This window comes from Pyxicephalus adspersus, chromosome 9 (genome assembly GCF_032062135.1).
Source record: "Pyxicephalus adspersus chromosome 9, UCB_Pads_2.0, whole genome shotgun sequence".
NCBI lineage: Eukaryota > Metazoa > Chordata > Amphibia > Anura > Pyxicephalidae > Pyxicephalus > Pyxicephalus adspersus.
The window spans coordinates 19,018,958-19,038,324 of NC_092866.1; the positions used below are offsets into that span (position 1 = coordinate 19,018,958).

The following is a 19,367-nucleotide window of genomic DNA, read 5'->3' on the forward strand; positions in this document are numbered from 1 at the left end:
AGTGATATAGAGCCCCTTACATTGGTGTCAGTGATATAGAGCCCCCTACATTGGTGTCAGTGATATAGAGCTCCACTATCATTTATTTTTATTTTTTTATTTATGCTGGTCTTACACATTACATCCCATTTACCAATATTCAGTGCATATCAGTCATATAAACTCTCACACATATTGGTAAAATCCAATGCAGATTGTACAATCAGACTGTAATCTGTGTATTTTGTGTTGTAATCCAGTTATGTAATAAATGCAATCATTGTCATACAAAGTCATCCAACTATTCCAGGTCTTCTGGGCAGGGTCCTCACCTCCTCCTGTGTCACTGTCTGTATCAGTCTGTCATTTGCAACCTCTATTTATTGTACAGCGCTGTGTAATATGTTGGCGCTATATACTATTTAATAATAATAATTCTGAACCTTACATGATTTGGATCTTCCATGAGCCCACACACATTAGTAATATAACAAAAGCCAAGCAGCTCCCATGACTGCCCAGGGGCCTGGGGGTGTAAGTGAGTCTATTAGGGGGGTTGTTGTGGCAATTTAAACATTGAAAACTTGTGTCCATGTGAAGATAACACATCAGGGATTACAGAGGTTTCTGATGACCCTGAACTTTGCTACCTTTCAGCAACAGGTGCCATACAGGAGGAGATTTCAGGTTGTTGTCAGATCCCCTGTGCAGGCTGTGCAGTATGAGGAATGTGCTTGGATGACATAGTAGTAGTGCTGATTTTTTGCCCTCAGAGCTCCTGCTCCTCCCCAGCACTGATATTAACCCTAACATATTCTTTCCAAACCTAGGCATTCACTATGCAGAGTTGTTTGGCCATCCAAAAAGTGATTTAAATATATAATACCTTTATATTAAACACAATTATTTAGACTGATTAAACATTTTCGACATATTGATCCTCTAATTAATCACATATTTTACATAGGGTTCTATTTATAAAGCAGTGAATCTGAAACATTCCCTGGTAGAAAGTCAATTGCTGTCATTGAAACACATGGACCTGGAAGATTCTCCACTAGATAATGTTTCAGTGAATGTCCGATTCACTGCTTTATAAATAGACCCCCTATATGTATGGCTAGCTTTAAGCTGACATAATTTACTAGTTTCTTCACAACTAAAAGGGCAGCCATTTATAATTCTGAAAAAAACGTTTAAATAGGTTTGCATGAAGTTTTCACTTAAGGTTCAGCCAACATTTACCCAAAATGTACACAAATTCTTACAATGGATTTAGGGTTTTTGTTTTATAAAATATATAAATAATGTTTACTCCTACATTTATACATGTTTCTAGTTCAATCCAAAGTGAAAAATGTAAGAATTTTGGGCACAAGTTGTATGAATCTATTTTTGAAAATAGATATAAATGGAGTCAAATGTAATTGTGCACTAACAGTTATAAAATATTGTGCTGATGATTATTTTTGCCACTACATCTCTAGTACTAGAGCATCTCCATCAGCACATGTTGGCGGGGATGTCTGAGGGGTTGGGGAGACTGGGGAGCCGAGGAGGACAGGGTAGTTAGCTGCAAAATGAATGTTATTTGCAGTGTCTCCCCCCCATGCCCTTCTATCCATATCCCTGCTACTTAATAGTGTGATGATTGTGCTGTCAGCTCTCCTGATAACTGTGCTTTATTTTAGTTTAATGTCTGTGTACATGTAGATGTTGCTTCAATGCATGTGTCCCTATTTAATGTACAGCGCTGCGTAATATGTTGGCGCTATAAAAATCCTGTTTATTAATAATAATAATAATAATAATGCGTGTGTTTATGTGTTCACAATGCAGGTTACCATGTGCTCTATTAGGGTAGCCCATTTATTGGATAGCCTAATGCTCCATGGTAATCTAAACACCAGACCTGCACTCTATTCGGGATCACAATACACTATAATGCACTGCCTGTAGTGCAGTACAGGTAGTCCCTGAATTAAGGATATCCAATTTACGGACGACTCCTAGATACGAACAGGGGATTCCCTGCCTGCTTGTGTGCAGGACGAAGGCTTGATGGGGGAGGGGTCAGTTTGCACTTCTTGCAGAAGAAATCTTTTGCTAAACACAGCTGAGGTTGTTGGTGATCTTAAGGACTGAGCTCTTCTGTAACCTCTTTTAATGACCAAGACAAACTCTGCAGTTGTTTCTTTTTGCATATCAAAGCACCGCTTGCTCCAGAAGTTAATGAATGTCTAGGCTCCATAAAGTTTTTTTTTTTGCTTTGTGATTTACTGATTTTATACAGTAACTGACACCATGCTGCCTAATATTATTTTGAGACAAACATCTATCCTAATTGCATTTATTAAAATAATGTACCTGTTCCGACTTACATACAAATTCAACTTAAGAACAAACCTACAGTCCCCTTGCTTTATCATGGGGGCTCCATGATCTGTAGTTACTCTCCATTGGATTTCTGTACAAAATCATGTGGACAATACACCCAATGGTAACCAGAACTAACCCGAAGTATGAATATTGAAAATAAAAGAGAATGCAATGATAGTGAGATATGACCATAAATATGTGATAAATAGCAGTGACGTAAAACAAACCAGCCTAGCGTGTATGGGACTGCTTGGGGCAATGAAACATTATATAAAGGCATGCCAGTGGCAGGTTGTTGCAGTACAGAAACTTTATTCATAGTACATGTAGATTTAAAGGTAACATTTACAGTACTACACAAAAAATATAATATTTATTTATATATATTTAAAGCTCTTCTCCAGGCAAACAGTGAAATACACAGAATAAGTACACATATGGGAGCTCTACCTGACAAAATAATTTGCATTTCTTTCCATCCAGTCTACAGGTTTACATAGCTGTAAATAGCATTCATTGCCTGATTTATTCAATGATCTCCAGTGTGATTACACGTTATACTCCAGCTTAAAACATTTCCCTTACTACAAGAATCTGACATAGTATAGTACATGGGGTTTACAGAAAAAAGGTACAATTTATATTTCCATTTTCACTTCCTTTGGTACAGAATAGATGACTGATTTTATTAATGAAGCTGACTGTGTACATTGCAATCTGATTGTACAGTCTCAGGTATATGGGTGGCTATTGGCAACCACTAGGTGCCCAGGGTGGAAACCAGATGGTTGCAAACACGAATGCAAGCGTTTACAAGCAGCTGCAAAACCTAGCAGTGTGTCTTTAATTTTACTTTTTTCTTGAATTGAAATAATTTACTAAACACTTAAAAATGCTTGTATTAGTACATTTTCATTAGTGAAGCTGGGTGATCCAGCAAACCTGCAATGATTCTGGTCCAGGATTGAAAACATTTGCTGACAAATAGCAAATTACTTTAAAAAAATCTATTCCATATTTGCTGGATCACCCAGGTTCATTGATGATCTGCAGCCTTGGAGAGCTTTAATAAATCAGTCCCATTGTGTCTAATTCTTCTGTGAAATTGTTTTCATCTCTCCATTCACTTCTTTCTTGTGCTTCAAACCAAGAAAACTACAGATTTTCATAAGCATGAGATCCACAATTTCTTCCTCTTCTGATGCCTATAGAATTTAAGGAATGTGAGCAGTGTTATTGTCAGTAGTAATGTGAAGCTTGGGAGCAATGTTCATAGATCTCAGTGTAACTCAGTAACAGACTTTCCTCAGAAAGAATTTTATTGTAATGTATGTCTTTTGCCCGTAGTCACCTATATTTGGGGGAAAATAATTACCGGTACTTTTGTACCAGGCCTGGATCAAAATAGATAGAAAATAGGCAGCAAATAGGCAAAATAGATAGTAAATAGGCATCAGCCTAAGGCTAGGTGGGGGCTCATCACTGAGGAGGGTGGGCTCCCTTGTTGGTTATCCCAAGCATAACACTTGCCCCTGGCTCCCTTGGTAGTTAGTCAGACCCTTTGATTACCTTTTGCAATGCTGGTGCAAGGCCCTAGTCTAGAACGAGTAGTCCAACATAGCACTTTTCGCCTAGAAAGTTTATCTAGTGTGGTGGTCAAGAAATTTCTGTTAGCAGCCCTAATTTTACCTATAGAACCCTCCAATGTGCAGACATAAAAATGGTTTAAGACTACTGCTGGGTGGCACCATTTTGGATGTGATATCAGTGATCCCTGCAGATTTGAAGCTGTCACATTATGACTTTATAGTACGTTCCTATCTTCATACATTTTTATAGTTACGAGAGGAGAAGGGGCTGGGTCAGGAAAGAGAGTAATTAGGCACATCAAGAAGCAAAAAAGGCTGTGGCATGCAAGGGTGGAAGAGATAATGCCATGTAACTAACGTTTTTTTGCAAGTTTAAGGGCACATTTTGTGAATACAAAATACTTTTTAAAGAAAAAATGCTGCTAACAATCATTTAAAATAACTATTTTTTTCATATTTAAAGTGACAGGGTCTCTTTAAATATGCTCTACATAGCCTAAAGGACCTTGTCACTTGTCTGTCCTTTACATTTTTTTTCCTTTATATACCGGTATATTTTTTTTTTTCCTTTATATTTTTATATAACCAATCAATGTCATGGGTTTGGCCAGACATGTGCAGCAGATTATGTCTGTAAAATACTTGATACTGGCCTTGGTGCTCTATTTTAGGACTGGAAAGGTATATTTACTCTTTTATAAAAATACACTCTGTTTAAAGCCCCTTACACAAGCAGACTTTCTATATATGTGACAGGTGTATCTAAAATAGATGTGATGTCTGAAAGATGTAATAGAAAGTGTATTTTTTACATTTGCCAGTCAAAGGTTTGTTAACATGACCAACATAAGTAACAGCCAGAATGTGACTAGTTCATGAGTTATAAAACTTTTAATCGCTACCCTCATAGAGAAATAAAAAATAAAAAATCGTTAAAATGGATCATGCATGGGAAATGTTGCTAAATTGTGCTAATGTGAGGTATGAGTATGGGGGGCTTAAAGCAGTATGGTTTAATAAAGCCTACCCTGCCCTGGGTCAAGTGTAGGGGCAATGAGTATGTTGAGCACATAGGGCCTCAGGGGTCTGTGTGTTCTGTGTGAAGTGCAAGGGTCAGGAGTATGTAACATACAAAGTTCAGGGGTCAAGGGTATGTTCTTTTCTAAGTGCAAGGGTCAGGAGTATGTAAAATACAAAGATCAGAGGTCAGGAGTATGTTCTGTGTGAGGTGTAAGGGTCAGGAGTATGTAACATACAAAGTTCAGGGGTCAAGGGTATGTTCTTTTCTAAGTGCAAGGGTCAGGAGTATGTAAAATACAAAGATCAGAGGTCAGGAGTATGTTCTGTGTGAGGTGTAAGGGTCAGGAGTATGTAACATACAAAGTTCAGGGGTATGGTATTTTCTAAGTACAAGGGTCAGGAGTATGTAACATACAAAGTTCAGGGGTCATGAGTATGTTCTTTTCTAAGTACAAGGGTCAGGAGAATGTAAAATACAAAGCTTAGGGGTCAGGACTATGTCCTGTGTGAAGTGCAAGGGTCAGGGTATGTAACCTACAGTTACATTACATACACCCTAGTAGAGGCAGGGCTGCCACTGGAAATTTCTCGGCCCCATGCTTTGTAAACTTTTTGGGCTGGTTTCCTCCATGTCTAAAATTACCAGCATTGCAAATGTCAAGTTCTTTTGATTGGGGCCCTGTACAGAAGTACCCCCTTGTCCCCTGAGTACAGGGATCAGTTGTATGCAACATACTGGTAGCCTTTAAAGTACTCAGGTGTGAGAATTAGGTGTTTGTAACATACTTCAAGCAACCTGTTCTATTCTATGGAGAGGGAATGGACAAGTGGTAGATGCCCTGCTGAAGTGACCACTAATAACCCATGTTAGCAGTCTGGTATTTAGTGATCTGACATGGCAAATCACTAAATACCATTGTAGGAGACATGCACCAATGCTAGATTTATTATTTTTAATTTTATTTACATGATTACAAAAACACTGAAATTATTACAAAAGAATATTTTGGGCAGCAAAAATCACATTTCTGTATAGACCTTTAGGACTGTATCAGGTTACTTCTCAAGTGTGAATATCTTTCCTATGATTGCTGTCTGAAGAATTTGGTAATTCTTTAACTACTGAACATCATATATAAAGAACCTTGTACTAGTTAGCACTTCCTGAGAATTTGCTGATAATTAATTAGGTTATATGCTTCTACGGTTTTAGCCTACCTGGTGATTCTTCTGCTCTTCACTGAATGCAACCAGAATAACTGATATAAAGAGATTCAGCACTACGAACGTCATAAAAATAATGCAAGATCCAACGACAAATGAGCCCAGCACTGGATTATAATCCAACACCTGGCAATGAAAATAAAGACAAACATAATATCAAATAGCAATACAAATACAATATTTAGGTTTTACATTAGTAAGCATCATTTGTTTTGGGTCTTTTTTTTCTTTGCTTTTGTAATCATTTGTTACCACGGTCTTCCTGGTGATACCCAGCTGCACCAATACTGTACTTTCTGCCTCACTTAAGGCAAAAGTTTACTTAAAATTAGCCAAAAATATTTATATTACTAACAAAATCTTTCCTTTTGCTCTTAAGAAATGTTTTTGTTTTCTAGAATAAACTGCATATGGCACCTAAATAGTAACTTAGACCTCTGGCCTTCATCTGGCATCTGTAAGAATCTTAAAAATGAACTGGATCCTGGAATGATTTAGTGTGACATCATCCATGGTCACTCAATACCTGAAAAGGAGGGACACTAAATCCTGAAAAGGTGACAAAGAAAATGTTATGGATATACAGGTCAGTGAGGGACAGATCTCAGTGCCGGAGGAGATTCAAGAGAGGTAATTCTGTCATATTAAGTCTGATTTATTAAAGCTCTCCAAGACTGGAGAGGATACACTTTTATCAGTGAAGCTGGGTGATCCAGCAAACCTGATATTGATATCTTTATCATTTGTTAACAAATGTTTTCAGTCCCGGACCAAATCCATTTCAGGATGCTTTTCTGATAAAAATGAATCAATGTGTAGGCATGCCTTGCATATTGCACATTATCCCTGCTAGAGTCTCCTTTACTTCTCTTTACTGCCCCAGAGATCACCAACTCAAAGGAGCTTTATTATACAGTACAGTGTTAAAACCTTAGATTACAGCAAATTAAATTATCCCTTCTTTCTGCTATTCCCCTATACATAGAGAACTCTACTCCCTTTATGGTGTGTATCCCCATATTGACCCTTATGTCATGTCATGACTCATAATGCCATACATATGGAAACAATGTGATACTCTGTAAAGCTCCTGCAGACTCCTGTGCTGATTACAGATGGGGTCATTCAAAGATCACAAACCTAATGGCCATTGTGTGTTTTTTATTGTTTTTATTTCATGGCATTTTTACGCACAATAAAAGACTACAGATAATCAGTCTCAGGATTCATTTATTTCCCCTGAGAATCATCATGTTTCATCATCTTTTGATGCAGTTGGAAGTTTTTTTTTAATGAACAATTATCTAACAATATGTCACAACTTATTTGCTTTACCAGTTATCTAGTGTGTTTTAGTGAAAACCTTCTGGCATCTAGACAGTTCTTGCTTTGGGATTTTCTGAGCAAGCATTAAACTTCCCTATAAATGCAAAACTGTGGATATTAACATTATAGCTCAAATCGCTATTTGGCAAGCTATCTTTTACAGCCTCTATGACCCATTTTAAACATTTTTTACACCTAAACCATTCCTCCTGACTGAGTCCAAGACAGTTCACGGGACCCCTTTGCTAACTAAACAGGACCAAAGAGGACTGACCAAAGGTTTATTTTACCATAGTAGAACATTCAACAAACATGAGTGCTATTGATTCTGGCAGGGTTTTCATATGAAAGAATTGCATTGCAGTCTATTTCCCAGAAGCTGATTCTTCTAAATATAGTGTATTTTCCTGATTGCACATTCAGGGATATCATTGCAATGTTTATCTTGAAGAAGTTTTTTGGTATGATTTTCACACTTTCACACACATTACTTTTCCATAATATACTAGATTTTTTTAACCCTCCACTAAAGGAAGCTCAAAAAAGCTTAGCCAATCTGCTACTTTTGACCTTACCCATCTTGTCATGTACAAGGGAAATCCTGTTTTATTTTAGCTTTTACTGCATGTGACCGGGTATCTTTTGCAAAGTAAATTTTTACCACATTCATTAATTGGAACTACAAAAAATTCCTGCATAAAAAAATTATTGCATTAAACACACTTTCTGAGAGTAAATCACCCCCAAATATGAACCATAAAGGTTATATAGGTTGGCTAATCCATTTTACATCTTTATTCTAAATATCTGAAAAGTTTCTACATTTACCATAAACATGCTTCTGATGATGGGAGTAGATTGCTATCCCTGTTCTGGTGAACTGATATATTGGTATTATCTGTCTACCATGACAGGCTGAGTACACAGGTGTAATGGTTCTCGTCCAGTAATCGTCTCGGGGCCAATATCGAACCAGAATCTGGCGTGTGTACAGCGCTTGTCCTCCATCGTCCGAACGACCGTCCTGGGTTATTGACGACAAACGATCATAATCGAAGTAAAGAGGATAGATTGCAGCGGGGTGCCGCTCTGTCATTCCCCTCTCCATAGAGCAAAACGATGCTGTATGTACAGAGCTCGTTCATGCATCGTGCAGTCGTTAGTCGTTGGAAAGGATCGTGAAAGATCCTTTATAACGACAGTTACTGCACGTGTGGAGGTAGCCTTAGGCTATGTTCACACTTCCTCATGCCAGGGAACCACTGGCCCTGGGGAAGAGCTACATGTACCTTCTCCCAGTGGTAGCCCCATAGAAAATGAATAGATAAGAGTTAGCGGTACCAGTACGATCACCTGACCTGAAAAAAGTGTAAATTAGGATTTAAAAAATCAGCTAATGGGGTTCTAAGGATCTATGAGACTAGTAGGTGTAAGAGAAGAGTGGATTTAAGCTTTAATTAAAAAAAGAAATCAAAAAGAGGTGAGGAAGATACAATACTTTTTTTTTCCATAAAGTATAGAGGAGGAGACTCCGGTTTTGTATTTATGTAAATGTTCTTTTATTTGTATCAGGATAAATGGTAACCCATAGCAAACCAGACTTTATTTTAAAATAAAATATAAGAAAAGATAGCTGTACAATTTACTTATTAAAAAGCAGCAATACAATAGCCACCTAAAGTCACTAAAATATTCAAGCATTAGAGTGAAAGTGTAGCATGTATTTCTGGTGCCACTTGCATTTAACCTATAAAAAAGAATTGGTTAGATGACACTGAATGCGGTTGCAAAAGCTGGCCCCTAAGTGTTGCTGGGAGATGCGTCTCCACAAAGCAAATAATTCCGACAATTCTAGTGTTGAGTCAGTATTGTGCTCCTCCATTCACTCTTATCTCAAATAAAACAGCATGGTTGTTCACTATACCTCCTCATAGTTGAAGATCCCCAGCTGAAGGCTGACCATAGTCTTTGCTGAATCAAACACAGTTTTGTACGAGTTAAGTTTCCATCCAAATATCAGATTACACTAAAACCAGAACAGAACATGCATATAATTGAAGGTTGATTAGCAGCATCACTTTAAATGTAAATGTACAATTTTACGCATATGTTAGCAATATTTTATAGCTTGTTGTGCCAATTTCCTAAAGATTTGAATTGTCGAAAGGTATTAACCCCCCAAAATAGAAACAAAACTTCAAGTTCTACGTGGTTCCAAAGATTCCATATTCTAAAGCCCTGAACCTCATGCCATACTTATTCTGTAATTCAAAACCCCCAATTTGCATTTTGTCTTTGAGTCATTATAATCTTGGCAATTTTTTTAGATACAATTACTGTATATGACAATGGCATCCATTAAATTTATTGGACCGTGACTGCTATGCAGAATACACTTCTACCTTGCTAATAAATCTGTTTATCCTAAATATGCTTTTTATATTATATATGAACATTAAACCTGAATTCCAGCCTTATCCTCCACTGGCTTTCATTTTGGACTGAAATGCTTACCCTAATTTAACTGCAAAAATGTGACCTTCTCACAATGTGCATTAGAAAATGCAGTGGTCATATGAAGCTCCCTTCCTATCTTGGCTGGAGGACATCTAACATTATCTTTCCCTCTTCTCCCCAGTCAGTTACAAGGCCACATCTTTCATTTTGTGAATTTTCAATTGTTTTTTTTAGAGGCTCTGCATCACATGTGGGTCTAACCACAGCTTCTCGTTTTCAGGAAGCTATGTACTCCACCCTGCCAGTACCTTCCACCAACTCTTATTTGCTTCCATTGCATATATGGTTAATATTTTATTAGCCTGTTTATAGGGTTGAAGAACTAGAGTATGGAAAATAAAAGCAAAATAAACTTAATTTTTAAATATATTATACCTTTCACACTATTATTTGGTACTGCTGTCTTCTTTTTTATTATCATGTCCTCTGCAATCCACAATATATATCACTGCATCTGGGACAGGCTGGTATGTTTGCTTAGAGAGAGAACAAGAGGGGCTAAAATTGCTATGTACATTTAAAAATCCTGGGGTTGCCACCTTTTCTGGAAAAAAGGGCCTATGGTCTTATCCTATATGTAACTTTATATATAGCAACCTGATGATGGTGCTTTTTTGGTGCACAAATATAGGCAGCATCAATCTCAAAATCAGGAACCTGACTCTGGGTCTATTACCATCCACTATTTGTGACCCCTTACCTGCCATGTCATTTACCCCAATAATACTATAGGCACCATGGATGGATGTGGATGGGTCTATTTGCAGAAATAAAGTAGCCCTTTAAAGATTGCAAAAAATCCATACACATAAATAAATTTTGCCTGCCTTCCTTTAAACACCCATCACTAAAACCCATATTTTTGTGTGTGTAAATATTCTAATAATAACAATAACAAATATTAATACTGTAATAATTATACTACTGTATATCTAGTGCAGGGGTGGGCAAACTTCTTCAGTCGGGGGCCACAATCTGATATAAAATTTGACAGAGGGGCCCGGCTGATGGGAGAGTGGTCGGGCTTATGCCATCATGACGCCACTGAACGTGACGTCATGGTGGCATAACCCAGCCCACTATCCCATCGCAGATCTGGGACTGCGATAGGAGAGTGAGTGGGTTGTATGCAGTGACACAGCCTGCCCAGCTCCACGAGCCGGGATACAAACGCGTAACTTGTTCCGCGGCTCAGGCCGGTCCTTCTCCTGACCCTGCTGGGGGTGGCACCGGCCAGAGCTGCGGACCACCCAAAGGGCCCGAGAAACAACCTATTGAGCCACATATGGGTCGAGGGCCGTAGTTTGCCCATGTCTGATCTAGTGGGTAGCCACACTTAGACCAGCACATAACTTGTCCTCATATTCTGTTTGCAAACATGGAAATCTACATTTGTTCCAATACCACGATTAGTGATTTCAGTCTTGTAATGCCATTTAGTGTTTACTAAATTTTGATAACTTAGACCATGGAACACTCTAAAAGATGAATTTCAGCATACTCACGGCAATGGAATAGGCCAGGAACATAATTACAATGACTGTGATAAATCCAGAGATGTCACCCCAGGCTCTGCGCAATGTTGCAGTGATCATATTCAGTTTTGGATTCAGTCTCAGCAGATGCCACAACTTGATGGTGGCTAGGAGTACTAAGAAAGCAATAAGGTAGCCCAGGGCTGCGTCGGCAGTGGCCGTTTCATTAAAACTTACAAACCTGCATAACAATTAAGCAAAGAACATATTCTTATATATATATATATATATATATATATAATTCTTATATATATATATATATATATATATATATATATACACATACACAGTATAGATTGATACAAAAAGCAGTATCACATATAGCGATGGGACAAGTTCTCCACCCAGTGGCTTCATATGATAATGCAAAAATGCATGACCAGGGTACAGCATAAGAAGTCCTCCACTGCTGCAACCAATTGATCTAAACACCCCAACATCCACTTACCCCCCAAAAAAGGACAATTACACATTTTTGGAAGAAAAATTAGCCACAGCAGCCCCCATTTATTAACACCATGTTCTTAAACACAAGGATTTTATAGTAATAACATTTTTAAGTATAAACCGGAACAATTCTTCTTGCAGGTCCATGAAAGTCACCAATCTTCCTTAGTAATCCGGCTGTCTCCACTCCCCTGCCAGGCCCCCAGGCGCTCATACCCCGCCTCAGGGACAAATAGCGGACCCCCATACTCCAACGTAGCCTCCACAACAACCGAGTGTCATGCAAGGCTAACCTTACTGTCCCAAACCAAACTTTTCCGTGTCCCCATCTCCTCTATATTTTTCCATTACCCCCCTCTAACTTCCATGGACCCGAACAACAAAAACCTGCCCTTTTTTTTTTTTTACTTAAACTTTTAACCTCTATTTCCTCCATACCATTGCTCCGAGGTCCCTTCCACTCTTCAACCTTCTAACCTTCCCACTTAAACTTTTAACCCCACACACAGCCATGCGGTCCCCCTCTTCACCATCCACCAAGCTTTCCCCTGAACTTTTAACCCCCCAACTTCAGCCTTCTATACTCCCCCTGTCATGAGGCCTTTTGCCCATCCTGTTGCTTCAGGCCTGCTAAAGTCTAAATTAAGAGAAAGAGGGAAATAGAGAAGTAGGGCCCAGCCTGGAGTAAAACATTATTCACTGGGCAGTGATACATTATGGTAAAATCTGTTCCACAATGTTCAGATTATTTTTTGCCAAGCAATGCAACCACTTCCAGATCTTGTGATCTTACTTCTGTGTCATGGGGGCTATGGGAGATATGAAAAGTCTCTAAAAGTCTCTATAGACCTTGTTTTTTTTTTGTATGAACATTCCTTTAGGTTATAACACAATTGATAGTAATATTGTGTGCTACTTACTCATCTTTGTGATTCTGGTAGTAATTGATGTCCCTGTTTCCAAGGATTGCCCTCTTTACAAACACAGAAAGAGCACTCCAGCTTATTATAATCAGAGCCAACTCCAGGAGATTCCATTTACTGCGGAAATAACCCCATTTAAGAGTTTTCATGAGTTTTCCCTGTGAACAGTATACAAACTGTTACCTATTTTTAAAGGCACAATACGTCTGTCCATTCTTAACACAATTGGCATACAAAAAGCCCCCTGGCGTTGAAAAGCGTACTTGCTTGGTAAACCTTTTCTATCTATTACAATTACAGTTACACACAAACCAAATTAAATAAAACAAAATTTGTTACCTTATACCCCAGATTTTTTTTCTCCTCTTTTATTAAAGACCTTGGCTTGGAGTCTTTGTACCTTTAGTAGCCCCCCATGCATTGTAATACATAGGGGTATTCTAAGGTCGGCCACGCTAATGCACCAACACCAACATGCTCTTCAGCTCAGTATCCAAGCATGTAGCAAGTTAGGTCTTATTTCTATAAGTTCTCATCTCAATACCTGTACTGGACCAATGGTTTAGAAAGTGGTGAAGCCATATGGTCAACATAACTGTTATCTAGGGAAAGACCAGCAATAGTAGCCTGCAAATTTCAACCATTACAGATTATCTTGAACCTGAATTAAATGAATAACCATCATTTCTGTGTAACATAAGCATTGCATCTAGTCATATGTATATATATATATATATATATATATATTTATATATATATATAAACCCCATGCCAATAGTCCTGGATGAGATCCAACCCTAGGACCCTAGTGTTGCAAAAGCAAGAGTGCTAACCACTGAGTTTGTTAATGTCACTCACGAGCCTTACCTGCACCACCATGTAGTATATAACAAAGAGGAAATAAATCACTTCTGCTGCCACAACAAAGATGTGTAGGCCATCTGTATAAGGATACAACCTGATACTCTGAAGATCAGCGTGAGTCATGAAGGTACCTAAGTTAAAAAAGTCACTATTAATAAAGAAGAAAAGTGAAACAAGTTTGCTTACCATTCAGGTAAGCAAACTTTTGTAATGTAATGTAATAGTTGTTACATATTTTTGGAATATTTTTATTCCAAAGGTTTTATTTTAAAAGGTTTTATTTTAGACTTTTTGGTCATTTAAGTTAACTCTTAGGGTTGACATACAAACAAGGCTTTTTTATTAATGTTGTTAAAAAAGAAATAGAACATTGGAATTCTGATACTATTGCACCTACCTAATGCATTTGTCTCAAACATTAGCCGAACAATGCAGAAGAGGTTGACGTTGGCATTATAAATAGTGAATTCTACAAATAGAGCTCTAGTAAAATCATCCAACCAGACATTGTTGAAAAGGTATTGCAGAACCCTGAAATAAGAAAAAAAATGTAATTGTGCTGTACAAATTTTGCTCGCTGTTGGACTCTACATAGAGATCAAATGATTATTTTTTGCTCCATCTCCCATGACTGAAATCCCCAGATTCTCGTTAAGCTGTAGCAAGAACTTTTTTGGTACTATTGGTAAGATGTTAGGAAGGAGCTACAGTTTCTACCATCCAAAGTATAGGTTAATAGAAGTATTCAGCAGCGTATGTGGCCTTGGTTATGTGCTAAACCAACTTATCAGACCATGGCCTGTACTACACAAAATAAGGAACTTGGCACTGTTATCTTACAGCATAGATAGTACAGAGAATCCTGGCAAGGAAGAGATCAGTAAACAAACAAGCGTTTATGTTTATATTAGGTAGAGTTAAGCTGCATACACATGTGCAATTATAGTCGTTGGAAAGGATCTTTCATAATCCTTTCCAACGACTAAGGACTAGACGATGCATGAACGAGAGCTGTACATACATCACCGTTCAGCTCTATGGAGAGGGGAGGGGGAGAGCGACGGAGCGGCACCCTGCTGCGCACTCTCCCCCTTCCCTTGAATTAGGATCCTTCATCGTCCATCATCCGTGGATCCACCAGAACGATCGTTCGGAAGATGGAAGGCGGGCGCTGTACACACGCCAGATTCTCGTCCGATATCGTCCGAGAACCATTGGACGTGTGCATGTAGCTTTAGTGTTCAGGCTAATACAGAGAGCTGGTTTTCACTTTCGACCTGATTTCCAATAGCACTTAAAGTGAACTCAGATTGATTGTGGATAGATCCGGTGTGTTGGTAAATACCAACCAACCCATGCCAGTTGTGAGCAAGAATAATCAACTATTCTAATGGAATCTAACTGGATTTCTGATCAACCATTGGAAGGGTAGAGTATCCTACACATGTGTGCAGTGTTTTGGGACTTTATCCCAATGGATTATTAATCAGAATTTATTCAATATTGTATGTGTCAGGAAAATGAATCGCCATCATTTTCTTACAGACATGATGGGGATCATCCTTACACCTAAATAATTTAATTTGCTTAACTTGCATGTAATCACACAAAATAATTACTGCATTTTGCACTATACTTTAAACAATGCTACAGATTGTTTATAATCATTAATTACCTAGCAAAGGAATTATTACATAAGTGAATGGACAAACTTTTAGATTTAATATGATTCTAGAACAGAGGCCAGCAATCTTTTTTGGCCACTAGGCCATTTCAGGGGTGGGCAGGAGCACACTAGGGCGGACTATCTCTTGAGTCCCGTCCTAATGGATCCGTCCCCCACCAGGAACACCCCCTGAAGGGAAATCCCCCTCCTCCGCAATGCATACTAGGGAGAGGGAATGTTCCCTATTTACCCCGGCAGCGGGAAGGGAGCCACCACATGGGGGTTCAAGAGGTCAGGAGCTCTGATAGTTTGTTGCTGGCTCCGCCGCAGGTTGCCGGCCAGCATTAGGCCAGATCGGCCAGGGGGCATTAGGCCGGAACAAACTACCTGCTAGGCCTTATCTAGCCTAAAGGTCTGAGTTTGCTGACCCCTGTTCTAGAACATCTCTTAATCTTGACAAGTCAAAATGCCAGGATATACCAGTAGGTGAAATATGAAATTGTGGATATAAAAATGGATATAAGCTCATTTTTATCTTATAGACGTCACATCCATTCACACAAAAATGTATTAATTATTCAGAACATGGGACTTAAAGATATCATTTAAAGATAACTACAACAAATTTCTTTAAAAACTTTTTCATGCATTTATTGATAAAATTTACTAATATATAATAAATAATTGTACTTTTTAGACAGGATATATTGCAATATATTACAATTCATATTATTTATGAAAGCTTTTCTTTAGTGCTAATTAGGTGTAGTAGCTCATGACATCTGGTGTCAAGTACTGAATAAAATTTTAACCTAATTTAATTAAAAGAACCACTACCCGTTCTTTCATACTCATTTTCCCTCATCTTTTTTTCCTGTGCTGGTTATCATGGTTATTGTTTTTTTCATTTCATTTATATTTTTGTTTTCAATTCACTATGATTGGAAAATGTATTTATTAAAACCCCCATATTGTAATTATGAATTTCTTGGATATCTATGAGGTCAGGCTGCTTTTAATGGAATACTCTCACGTCTAGAATTCAGAGTCTCCCCCGTACCATTGCTATGTCTAAATTGAGATTCAGCATTTGTCAATTTCTTCTATTGGTCTCTCTGTGCTTTTCCCTATAAACTTAGGTACCAGCCCTTGATTTCATGGGTCAAGTGGTGGAGGACAACCTAACATATTCAAGAAAAAACATCAATTGATTTTCCATAAGAAAAGGGTAAGTATTGTTCAATGTTCACTCTGATCTCATATTATTCATATTAAAAAACTATATTTTGAGGTGTAAGTAAGAAAAAAAACTTAAGAAAATACCTGTGTGCAGTTGTTTTATCACTTCCTAAATGCACCACATAACCCCCTCCGCGGTATGTGGTCAGTCGACCCCAGGTTGGGTGGCCTCTAAGCTTGGACTGGCTCCTATAGTACCAAGCAGAGTCAGCATTAGTTGCATTGGTGAAGGCAGATGAATTCCAGCCTTCACCATAATGTTCTATATCTTCTCTATCCAGGGAATAAGGTGCTCGACAATCATCAATAGTACTTTGGAGGAAAGAAGATACTGGGCAAGTGTCCTTCTTGACTCGCACTTGGCGAAGCCTTGCACTCCCAACCAACTTGGAGTTACCATCTGTCACAAAGCCTGTCCAACATCAAGCATATAGGAAAAGTTATATCTTATCAAAATGTCATTCATATTTTCATGTATTTGTGTTTTTAAAGGAAAAAATGTGGGGACTGTACCCAAAAAAATAGATAGCAAATAGGGGACAGAGATTAGTAACTAGTATAGTTTTTATATTAGTCTAAGTCTGTATAAATACTGTATGTACATAATGTCCATTATGTGCAATACAAATCTGTAAATACATATAATACCTGGATAGGTCCCGTAGAGGTTATTGATGAGGGTAGTGTTAGCCCAGGTAAAGAAATCTTGGTAGCTGAAGACCGCTCCTATTCCATCAGTAAAACTGTCCCCTATATGCTTATTAAGGTAATATGAATTTGGATCTCTCTGTCCATATGCCACAAGTAGAAGCATCCACAGGAATCCTAGATAAGCTGGTAGACAAATAAAATGGAAATGCAATACAATAGAGTAAATATTTTGTTTTCAGACACAATTTAAACTGAGGTTTATTTAATTATAGTTTGCCATTCTCCCTTAGGTATGATCAACATGCAATATACAATTACATTCCTTACCTTCTCAATGCAGTAGATCATGGCTGGAGGCTGGGAGGAGGGCTAACAGGGTACTAAGCATAGAACCACAGTACCTTTCAATGGGGCTTCAGTACTAATACAAGCAATGGGTAAGCTGTTGTAAGCAACTATAAAAATATCGATCAAAATTAATTGATGGGTTGTGGAGTGAACATACCTGGGCATGCTGCCCACATGTACTGCTGAAGGCTCATATTTGAAATCATTAAATCCAAAATATCTGGCCCAGGTTCAGTAAGACGGGGGAGGAAAGTGCTAAATGATGCACTCTGCCCTCCAACCAGGAAATAGGGTGGGCTCTGTCTGATTTTCTGCAGCTTCTACTGTACAATATGAGAAGCTCACAGTGTGCAGTTGAAAAGAAGTAAACAATTTTAGCACAGGGGAGGAAGTTGTGCAGCTGTTCAAGTCTGCAGTAAGGCTAGAGTTTAGCTTTAAATGTTTTACATAAAAAGTAGACCTATAGAATAAAGCACAGTGACATTTTTGGAAAGAACCATTAGGTGTTAAAAAGATGATTTGATGTAAAAATTATACCAATGTAGTTTATAAAAGTTTCCTAAAACACATGAAACTGAAGTTGACTTTCATCAAGTTTTAGCGTAGAACTCATATTGCCTTAGATCTTTTATCTGTCCTATATCACACTGCCCCTATAAGATCCTAGTTTCTCCCCCCGCTCTTACCCCCAAACCCCACCACTGTCCCTACCCCTATCAGTTCCCTTTTCCCACTAAATTCACCCTCACAACTTGTTCACCAATATTAAGAACCCCTTTAAGAAATAGTTATGGAGCTGACTTTGGAAATGCCATGTAAGCTGTATGGGGTCCATACACAGAACACAAGTGACACCCAAAATCATTTGGATTTAAGAGTGGCATTCAAGAACACCCTTGTAGGAGGAACATTTGTCCAACTATTGTAAGAGGTTTTTTTTTCCAATAAAATCTAATGAATTTGTTTTAGCAGGGGTTCCCTGAGACCTAAAAACAATTTTAATGGTTCTTCTGAGGCAAAACAGTTGTTAAAGGATGATCTCAAACTGTAATGAGTGCAGACAACAACTGTTCAGCTATGTTATTCAAGATAACTGTCCATGGAAAAGTGATCCAGTACATTTTATGATTTTTTGCCCAGATCTTACCTAGAATTTCTCTTATTAATGCAAACACTTTTTGCTCTTTTATATAAATATCCTTCATCTTTGAGACATCGCTAGGAGGAGGAGGCTGATAAACATTGCTGTCTCTGCGAGATTCCAGCAAAAGGTTTGCATCACCTGCAAATACACAATAAAACAGATACATTTAGTACTCTTTAAATCTTAAGGTCCTCAGTTTATAAATTGCAGTATGCCACAACCGGGCACATAGCAAATTGCTTCTTTGCACCCAAAAGTGGCAAACTAAACTGCAGGTTCAAACATTTGCATGCATTACCATTGCATTTGCAGTGATGTTCTTCCCCCACTGGACACAAAACAATCACATTTTGTAGCATTTTGCTTCCAACGCACAACCACAATGCAACTGCATGTCCAAAGTGGTTCCCAGATGCTCTAATTTTGAAAAGTCTAAAATGGGCCAAACTGTGAAAGAACACACCAATGATAAACCTAATATATCTGTTTCCTTATTTACACTAGAACAGGGTTCTC

The 19,367-nt window shown here is 38.1% G+C and overlaps 1 protein-coding gene across 1 annotated transcript in view; it reads right to left on the reverse strand.

Annotated features, from left to right (window-relative positions):
- Positions 1 to 2,680: 2,680 nt before the first annotated feature.
- Positions 2,681 to 19,367, reverse strand: part of LOC140338487 (polycystin-1-like protein 2) — a 53,761-nt gene continuing 37,074 nt past the window's right edge. The window contains exons 34-43 of the mRNA XM_072422721.1: positions 18,855 to 18,989; positions 17,357 to 17,542; positions 16,793 to 17,120; positions 14,201 to 14,334; positions 13,807 to 13,934; positions 12,937 to 13,097; positions 11,540 to 11,750; positions 9,442 to 9,543; positions 6,186 to 6,317; positions 2,681 to 3,563 (exon numbers count right to left, since the gene is read on the reverse strand). Of these exons, the coding sequence (XP_072278822.1) occupies positions 3,447 to 3,563; positions 6,186 to 6,317; positions 9,442 to 9,543; positions 11,540 to 11,750; positions 12,937 to 13,097; positions 13,807 to 13,934; positions 14,201 to 14,334; positions 16,793 to 17,120; positions 17,357 to 17,542; positions 18,855 to 18,989 (1,634 nt within the window). The 3' untranslated portion in view covers positions 2,681 to 3,446. The remainder of the gene's footprint in view (positions 3,564 to 6,185; positions 6,318 to 9,441; positions 9,544 to 11,539; positions 11,751 to 12,936; positions 13,098 to 13,806; positions 13,935 to 14,200; positions 14,335 to 16,792; positions 17,121 to 17,356; positions 17,543 to 18,854; positions 18,990 to 19,367) is intronic.